The sequence below is a fragment of the Gambusia affinis genome, linkage group LG22, assembly GCF_019740435.1.
Source record: "Gambusia affinis linkage group LG22, SWU_Gaff_1.0, whole genome shotgun sequence".
NCBI lineage: Eukaryota > Metazoa > Chordata > Actinopteri > Cyprinodontiformes > Poeciliidae > Gambusia > Gambusia affinis.
The window spans coordinates 297,032-306,424 of NC_057889.1; the positions used below are offsets into that span (position 1 = coordinate 297,032).

General features: G+C 46.4%; 2 protein-coding genes across 2 annotated transcripts; both read left to right on the forward strand.

Moving 5' to 3' along the window:
* The first annotated feature begins 1,194 nt into the window (after positions 1-1,194).
* nkx2.2b (NK2 homeobox 2b) lies at positions 1,195-2,132 on the forward strand. The gene is made up of 2 exons (XM_044106987.1): positions 1,195-1,460; positions 1,648-2,132. Exons 1-2 carry the CDS (start codon positions 1,295-1,297, stop codon positions 2,100-2,102), a joined length of 621 nt encoding a protein of 206 aa, XP_043962922.1. The 5' UTR covers positions 1,195-1,294; the 3' UTR covers positions 2,103-2,132.
* Positions 2,133-2,293: 161 nt separating this feature from the next.
* Positions 2,294-9,342, forward strand: nkx2.4b (NK2 homeobox 4b). The gene is made up of 4 exons (XM_044107421.1): positions 2,294-2,574; positions 7,253-7,336; positions 7,384-7,880; positions 8,419-9,342. The coding sequence occupies exons 1-4, from the start codon at positions 2,294-2,296 to the stop codon at positions 9,003-9,005; spliced, it is 1,449 nt and encodes a 482-aa protein (XP_043963356.1). The 3' UTR covers positions 9,006-9,342.
* The last annotated feature ends 51 nt before the right edge of the window (positions 9,343-9,393 follow it).

Consider the following 9,393-nt stretch of genomic DNA (forward strand, 5'->3'; position numbering starts at 1 on the left):
TCCCCCGGACCTCCAATTGACCCCCAGTGACCTCACTTTACGGTCCGACCGCAATTCAGGCAAGACGCGAATCTGAAGAATTTTTATTTCTAATTAAAGGAAAAATAAAGCAAACTGATTCAAATCTTATCTTCAGGTGCCGCGTTTTATTTTATTTTATTTTATTTTATTTTATTTTATTTTATTTTATTTTATTTTATTTTATTTTATTTTATTTTATTTTATTTTATTTTATTTTATTTTATTTTATTTTATTTTATTTTATTGGGACCAAATTCAAACATCGACCTAAACCCTCCTGGTTTAGGTCGATGTTTGAAACCCAAACATACACACACACACACATCCTAACACACACACACGTTCTAACACACACACACACACACACACACACACACACCCATTCTAACACGCACACACACACACACACACACACACACACCCATTCTAACATACACACACACACATCCTAACACACACACTCCTCCTAACACACACACATTCTAACAGATCCAAATCTCATCATGAAGATTTAAAATAATAATAATATTTAGAACCTTCAGAACCAAACGGACCGGGTCGGCATTCACTGAAACAGAACCTCTAAAAAGTATTCACACCCTTTGAACTTTTCCTCAGACCGGCAGAGCATCCGGAACCAGGAAGTGGATCAGAACCTGGAAGTGGTTTCCATCATTTTTACAGCTAAAATCTGAGAAGTGCGGAGTGTTTTTATATGAATCAGAACTCTGCAGAACCTGGTCTGCGTTCTGATCACCTCAGCTCTAGACTTTGACTAGGCCACCAGCTCTGATCTCGTCCTGTCCTGCTGGAAGCTGAACTTTGACCCCAGGTTCGGCTCCCCCAGCATGATGCTGCCACCACCAGGCTGGACATGTTGATCTGGACCGTCTATCTGACTGGTTCTGATCCGGTTCTGAACGGCGTCCTGTTCCTCTGACCCAGAATATTCATCAGAGCCAAACCATCCTGCCGGTTCCCCCGGTCCAGAGAAGAAGCGGACCGGTTCGGCCTGCAGCCTGACATGATGATGATGATGATGATGATGATGATGATGATGATGATGATGATGATGATGATGATGATGATGATGTGACCTTCCTCCTCCTCCTCTTCCTCCCTCTTAAAGCGCCGCGGCGCCGCAGCCGCTCAGTCCGACCCGAACGCCGAACCCTTCATGGACCGAACCCCGCGGAGGTCCGCTGCTCTCTAACGACCCGAACTGGACCCGAACCCGAACCGAACCCGGAGCAGTTCCTTCTGCGCCTGCGCCATGCCGTCCGGCTCCAGAGGCAGAACCGGATTCTCAGTGCGGGATCTTCTGGACCTTCCGAACCCCGCAGGAGGATCCGGGTCCGGAACCGAGGAGGAGAGCTCCAGGGAGGAACCGGACCCAGAACCAGAACCGAAGTGTTGGAGCAGTTGGAGCCGAGCAGCAGGTCAGAACTCTTTCATCCTCATCAGAACCGGAACCAGAACCTGTTCTGAGTTCGGTTCAGGTCTTTATGGTCTTAGCCGAACCGGAACCCGATCCAAACGTTTATTGGTAACTTTTATGGTTCTGGTGTGGTTCCGGTCCGGACGGGTCTCTGACAGTAATAAAAGTTCTTTTCCTTCCCGCCTCAGAGTCCGGAACCGGCCGACCCGGTGAGCATCCCGACGCTATGGCCCGGCTCGGTTCGGCCCAGAAGAACCGGAAGAGGCGGGTTCTGTTCTCCAAGGCGCAGACCTCGGAGCTGGAGCGCCGCTTCCGACAGCAGCGGTACCTGTCGGTTCCGGAGCGGGAGCACCTGGCTGGCCGGATCCAGCTCACCCCGAACCAGGTCAAGATCTGGTTCCAGAACCACCGATACAAGATGAAGCGCGCGCGCGCGGAGCGCGGACACGAGGCGTTGCCGCTGCTTCCGGCGCGCCGCGTAGCGATCCCGCTGCTGGTTCGGGACGGGAAACCGTCCGAACCGCTGGAGGTTCGGTCCGGGTTCGCCCTGCCGCTGTGCGCCTTCTCCCCGCTGCTGCGCGCCGCCTGCGGGCCGAACCGGACCGGACCGGCGCCGCTTCTCTACCCCTGGAGCTGGACCTGAGCCGAACCGGCCCGAACTTACTGCTCTGACTGTTTGGGACCGGTCCGGGGCCCGGTTCGGTTTGTTCTCTTCCTGTGTTCAGTTTATTTATTGTTTGTGGTTCTGAATAAATGTGAGGAAGATTCTGACTCGATTCTGATTCTTCTGAAACAGAAACAGTTCGGTCCAGTTCAGAACAGAAAAACTAAAAAATGATCCAAAAAGAGCTACTGTTCGGTTCCGACCCAGATGAGACTGACGGTTCTGGTGACGGAACCGGAGGAGACATTTGGGTCCAGAAACCAGGAGTCTTCCAGCTGCAGGTCCAGTTCGGAACCAGAACCGGTCTGCTTCAACTCGAACTGCGGTGTCACCTGAACTCTTCCAGAACCGGTCCAGTCGGAACCGAAACCTCGCTGAGGAAGCCGGCAGCCGGTCCAGTTGTTCCGATCCGGTTCTGGTTCCGCGTCTTTCTGGTTCCCGCGGGTCAAAGGTCAGATCGCAACGGCGGGCTTTGATCTGATAATCAATAATCAATAATCTTTGATTATTAAAGGAGGCCTAGTTAAAGGTCGGAACCAGGAAATACATTGTGAATGAAATAATAAATTATGTTTTATTTTTCTGCAGATTAAATTATTTCTGGTTTAAAATCAGTTTTATATTTGAAAATTATTTCAAATTGTTTTTGTTCGTTTAAAGAAACACATTTTTAAAATCTCCAACCAGTGAAAATTAATTAATCAATGTATTTCTACATTTTTTGTTGATAAAATATTCAGATTTAATTTTATGGGGAATTTGAGAATTTTCTGATTTTTATTATAAATGTTTTCATTTTTCTCTGGTGTCGTTTTTAGCGCAGCCAGCAGGGGGCAGCAGCGTTTTAGATAATCGATAACCTTCGATCAATGGCGGAAACTTTCAGATTCCCAGTAAATGTGGGAAAGTTTTTCCTCCCCAGATTATAATCGGGAGCAAAAAGGATTTAAGAAAAGCAAAAATTTATCCAGCCAATAATTTATTAACCAATAATCAACAGATAAAATTAAACCATAAGAGATTATATTAAATTACAAAGAATCAAAAACATGAAGATTTAAATTAATGTAAATAATGCAATAATTACACAACTGAAGGGAAAAACACAAAATGCTGAATAAACAAAAAAAACAAAACAGAAATAGATATTAAAAACAAATTAAAACTGTTTACAATAAATTATATTTATTTTGATTTAGAATTTCTCTGCAGATTCAACTGGAATTTCCTGGAGATGTTTTAGAAATATTTGATTCTATTGATTTCAATAATCAGTTTCAGTGACGCTTCGTGGCAGAAATGAAAATATTTTTCAATAACAACTTTTATTCTTTTAAACAAACTTTCGTCTCTCATTTCTTTTTAAACCTCCGAAGCAATTTAAGAAATATTTAATTAGATGGATGAAAATAATTTGATGCATTTCTTTATTATTATTATTATTATTATTATTATTATTATTATTATTATTGTGGTTTATGTTGTTTTTTCCCCCCCAGATTTCTAAATATGGAAATATTAATCACAAGTAAAACATGTAAAGTCAATTTTTTATTCAGATAATATTTATTTTTATTTAATGATATAATAATTTTTGACATTTTAGGTTTTCATGGATAATATGAAAAGTTTAAATTTCTAGTGTCGCTTCTATTTCAATATCTTTTATGAGTTTAACCTGATTTTTATATTTGCTTCTTGCTAAATATTACAAATTTAGTTTTGTTATAATCTAGTGATCATTTTCTTTAATGGGTAGGGTTAGGGTTATGTTCATATTTAAAAGCTGCTCCGCATCACCAGCGAATTTCCTCTCCTCATATTTAGATCATAACGTCTTCAGTCACATATTTCCCATAAGCCACTTGGGTTTCAAGATGGCCACCATTTTTGAACCTTTTGAGCCAATTATTTTTATACAATGTTACCCATTTTATGACTTGGATGAACTTTATGCTACATCAGGTGTTTCTGACTTTATTCAACTTTAAAGTAATAAAATGCAGCAGAATCAGAAACAGGACTTCACTGTTTGACACCAGGCGTCACCTGGAAGGAGAAGAAGAAGAAACAGACTGAGAGACGGTCCTCCCAACGATTAGCATTAGCTTCTGCTAATTGTTTTATGCTTAGCAGCTAAATGTCTGCTTAGCTTTATCTATTCAGCAGCTTAGCATTGTTCTGCTAATTATTTGTAGGTCTTTAGTTGTTTAACGTTAGGATTCTGGGTTAGCAAATTAATGGCTAGTGAAGCTAAGCTTTTGGGTGATATTTTCTCCATTACAACGATGGCAGCCATTTTGAAACATGTCTACGAGAAAAGTGAAACACAAAATCCAAAAAATATAAAGGATTTCTCCATCCATCCATCCATCCATCTTCTTCCCTTTATCCTGGTCGGGTCGTGGGGTCAGCAGCTTCAGTAGGGAGGCCCAGTCTTCCCTCTCCAGTCTCTTCTTCCAGCTCCTCCAGGAATCCCAAGGCGTTCCCAGGCCAGCAGAGAGACATCGTCCCTCCAGAGTGTCCTGAATTTCCCCTCCTCCTGGTGGGACATGAACTCCTCACCAGGGAGGCGTCCAGGAGGCATCCTGACCAGATGCTCCTCAACTGGCTCCTCTCGATGTGAAGGAGCAGCAGCTCTACTCTGAGTCCCTCCCAGATGACTGAGCTTCTCTCTCTAATGGAGAGTCCAGACACCCTACAGAGAAAACCCATTTCAGCCGCTTGTATCCGTGATCTCGTTTTTTCGGTCATGACCCAAAGCTCGTGACCATAGATGAGGGTGGGAACGTAGATCGACCGGTAAATCGAGAGCTTCGCTTTTTGGCTCAGCTCTCTCTTCACCACGACAGACCGGTACAGCGCCCGCTTGACGGCAGATGCTGCACCAATCCGCCTGTCGATCTCCCGCTCCCTTCTTCCCTCATTTGTGAACAAGATCCCGAGATACTTGAACTCCTCCACTTGGGGCAGGACACCCCCCCTGACCCGGAGAAGGCACTCTACCCTTTTCCGGCTCAAGACCATGGCCTCGGATTTGGAGACACTGATCGCCATCCCAGCCGCTTCACACTCGGCTGTGAACCGCTCCAGCCAGAGCTGCAGATCACGACCTGATGAAGCCAAAAGGACCACATCATCCGCAAAAAGCAGAGATTTGATCCTAAGGCCACCAAAACGGATCCCCTCAACACCTTGGCTGGTCCAGAGATTCTGTCCATGAAAGTAATGAACAGAATCGGTGACAAAGGGCAGCCCTGGCGGAGTCCAACTCTCACCGGAAACGAGCCCGACTTACTGCCGGCAATGTGGACCAGACTCTGACACCGGTCCTACAGGGACCTGACAGCCCGTATCAAGGAGCCCGGTACCCCATACTCCTGGAGAACCCCCACAGGGCTCCCCGAGGGACACGGTCGAACGCCTTCTCCAAGTCCACAAAACACATGTAGACTGGTTGGGCGAACTCCCAGAACCCTCCAGGACCTGCTGAGGGTGTAGAGCTGGTCCAGTGTTCCACGACCAGAACCAGAACCACACTGCTCTTCCTGAATCCGAGGTTCAACAATCCGACGGACCCTCCTCTCCAGAACCCCCAAATAGACCTTGCCAGGGAGGCTTAAGATCCCGCCCCCCGGGGCCCTGCCACCGAGGAGCTTTTTGACCCCCTCGGCGACCTCGACCCCAGAGATTGGAGAGTCCAACCCAGAGTCCCCAGGCTCAGTCATGTGGAAGTCTTTCTCCATGGCCTCTCCAGAGTTCGAAGTTCTGCCAGAGATGGAAGTTAAAGCTCCGTCTCACAGGGGATTCCGCCCGACGTTCCCAGCTGACCCTCACAACACATTTGGGCCTGCCAGGTCTGACCGGCATCCTGCCCCACCAGCGGAGCCAACTCACCACCAGGTAGTGGTGGTGAGTTTCTGTGGTTCAAAATATGTTGGCTAAAATTTGACAATTTTAAAATTTAGTGCCAAAATTTATTTGGCACTAAACCAGAACCAGACAACAGTTCAGTTAAGCTGTATGTGGATGTGATATTTAGTTTTTGTTGTTGTTGTTTTAGTTCAGTTTGAACCTTCTGTGAATTACAAAAACAAAAACAAAAACTTTATTTTAAAGAATTTGAATTTATTTTAAAAGCCCCTTTTCAGGTTTGGACACAGAACCACATTGTTTATGACCAATTTATCATTTATCCTTTTGCTGGACTTGTATTTGTGTGCCAGAACCAGAACCAGAACCAGAACCTGGTTCTGCTGGAGGTTTCATTCTCTCCACTGTCGCCACATGCTTGCTGTGTGGCTGCAGTCATGAAGCTCAAAGGGATTTAATTTATTTCTTCCGCTGAATCATAAAATCAAAAGAAATAATAATAAATAATAAATAAAACAATCGGTTCTAACGGGTCGCACAAAAAATAAAAACATAAATGTGTCAAAACGAAATACAAGAGATATGAAATAAAACCATCATTATCCTGTCATTCTGACAGGATAATGATTCTCAAAGTCATCATTATGTGACGTCACAGCTGATGACGTCTTGTTAGAATTCAAGAAGCTGAACTTTGTTTTAATCTGAGATCAGAAGTTCGGTTCGGTTCGGTCCAGCAGTATCTGACTATAAACACACACACACACACACACACACACACACACACACACGCACACACACACACACACACACGCACACACACACACACACACACACACACACACACACACAACGTGATGCTGATTGGTTCAACAGAGCGCATGCGCGTAGTTCATGAGAAAAATTCTGAATCGATCAGTTCCGATTTAAAAAGTAACTTTGAAAAAAGAACGAAACCTGAAATTGGAGTAAATATATTTTTAATTTACTTCACAGTAAAAGACATAAAGTTCCAGAAAATCTGATGAAATCTGAATAAAAAGTTGTTGTTTTTTTAATCTAAAATGATTTTATTTTCTGTACAAATGTTATTAAAATGTTCAATTAAGCAAAAATGAACAGATTATTAAAACACTCAACAGCTTTGGATCCGTATCCTGATCCGGATCAGTTTCTGGATAATTCTGGATCATTTAGGAAAATCCGCTGCAGGCAGCAGAACCCGCTGGTTCCGAGCATCTGGACCTCTCCAACAGGTGGAAACGTCACGTGGTTTTCCACGTGCACGCACCTCGTGCACGCGCTTCTTCACGCGCCCTGCATCGCTGGAACGTGTACAGGTGAAACCTGCAGCGCTGCGCGGTTTCCTGCTGCAGATCTGAAAAAGTTCTGAAGAACCGAACCGAACCTCTCCGTCACTCCGCCCCCACCGGGACGGGGCCCGCGGCCCCAGCGCCTCAGAGAGACGGAGGAGGACGAGCATCCAGCACAGAGCCGAACCGAACCGGACCGGACCACGCAGCTTGTCCATGAGCCCAAAGCTGTCCTCGCCGTTCTCAGTCCCAGACATCCTGAGCCCGATGGAGGAGGCGTACCGCCGGTTCGGAGGGATGGAGCCGGGCCATCTGGGGGCCTACCGGCAGCCTGGGACCCAGATCCAGCTCCAGAACCAGAACCACCTGTACCACCACCATCATCACTTGTCCGCTCCCTCCTCTTCCTCGGCTGCGGGCCCCGGGCCCGCCTGCCACGCTTCCCCCGGGGTGCCGCAGTTCTCCGGGGCCGCGGCGGGCTTCGGCGGCGGCGGGGAGCTGCTCCCGGAGCCGCGGCGCAGCAGAGGGCCCGCCGCCTGGTACGGCGGCCCGGAGCCCCGCTACCAGAGCAGTAAGTCCGGCCGGAACCGCTCCGTGATTTAAACTGGTTCTGTGTTCATTAGTCAGACTGCCGAGATGGAAACTTTTCATTCTACGTTGAACAATTAGTTTTACAGCTGGGAACAATTTTGAATATTTGGATGATTAGATCGAAATGATTGTATTTTGTAAAAACTTTTGCTGTGAATTGCAGCTATAGAATTAAACTGAATTTAATAGTTCAGCTTTCAGTTTAAGTTTTATTAAAAAGGGTTTGATTTTTATAAATTGAGCTAAAATAATTTCACGAAAAGAAAATGAATCTTTTATCTTGAGTTTTAGACGAATTGCAGATGAAAGTCTAAATGACTTTTTAATCTGCTTACAGATAATTCTGCAATTTTGGTCATTTTCACTCAATACATCTTTTCAAACATTAAATGTGTTTTAAATTTGTCATTATTTAGAGAAGAATGAAACTAGAATAAAAGTAAAATTAACCATAAATATTTTTTTTTATTTCTGACTGGCGGATTTTCCAGGTTAGTTTTTAACTCGGTCTCTCCCAGTCTCCAGGCTGATGGGCTCCCCGGGCGCAGTGAGCCTCCCCGGGATGGAGCCCGGCTCCCAGCCGGTGCTGTCGCTCCACGCCGCGCCGCGCCGCAAGCGGCGGGTCCTTTTCTCCCAGGCGCAGGTGTTCGAGCTGGAGCGGCGCTTCAAGCAGCAGAAGTACCTGTCCGCCCCAGAGCGGGAACACCTGGCCAGCCTCATCCACCTCAGCCCGAACCAGGTCAAGATCTGGTTCCAGAACCACCGCTACAAGCTGAAGCGGCAGGCCAAGGACAAGGCCGCCCAGCAGCAGCAGGAGGAGGCCGGCGGCCAGAGCGCGGCCTCCCGCCGCTCCTCCGCCAGGTCCCCGCTTCTCTCCAAGGCAGATCGGAGCTGCCGGGGCGAACCGAGCCAGGCCGGCTCTGCTGAAGCGGTAGCCAACCAGAACCAGAACCATCGGTCCTCCTCGGAGCAGCTGGAGGATCTGTGCCCCAGCCCGCCGCTCGGCCTGCAGCCGCACATCAGCCTGACGCAGACGGACGCGGCGCTCATCGAGTACACCAGCAGCATGGTCGGGTCCAATTTACTGTACGGCCGAACCTGGTAGAACCGGGAAAACTGAAGAACATTCCCGACCACGGACCGCAGGACAGAAAATTATCCAGTTTTTATTTCCGCGCGTAAAAACGCGGTTCCTTTACGCAGAGACTCGGACATCCAGCGGGATGGAGGAGAGATAAAACCGAACTGGACCAGAACCAGAACTTCCTCCTGGATTAAAAGGAATATTCCTCAGAATCCCGGTCCACTGGTAACAAACTGGTTCAAAACTGAAGCGGAAATGAAAGCCGGTTCCGTTCAGGCATGACTGTTTCCGTTTTAAAAACAGAATATTTCATGTAAAAAAACTGGATTTTTATTCTATTTAAAATAATTTTCTTTGATCAATGAACTGAATCTAAATAAAATGAGAAAAATAATCCGAAGACATTTAA

What these genes read in the sequence shown, in the direction of transcription:
- nkx2.2b (XM_044106987.1), top strand. Translation starts at nt 1,295, where the DNA reads ATGCCGTCCGGCTCCAGAGGCAGAACCGGATTCTCAGTGCGGGATCTT. An exon ending in CAGTTGGAGCCGAGCAGCAG is followed by an intron (nt 1,461 to 1,647) that starts GTCAGAACTCTT and finishes TTCCCGCCTCAG; the next exon opens with AGTCCGGAACCGGCCGACCC.
- nkx2.4b (XM_044107421.1), top strand. Translation starts at nt 2,294, where the DNA reads ATGATCCAAAAAGAGCTACTGTTCGGTTCCGACCCAGATGAGACTGAC. An exon ending in CTGGTTCCCGCGGGTCAAAG is followed by an intron (nt 2,575 to 7,252) that starts GTCAGATCGCAA and finishes CCTCTCCAACAG; the next exon opens with GTGGAAACGTCACGTGGTTT. An exon ending in CATCGCTGGAACGTGTACAG is followed by an intron (nt 7,337 to 7,383) that starts GTGAAACCTGCA and finishes GATCTGAAAAAG; the next exon opens with TTCTGAAGAACCGAACCGAA.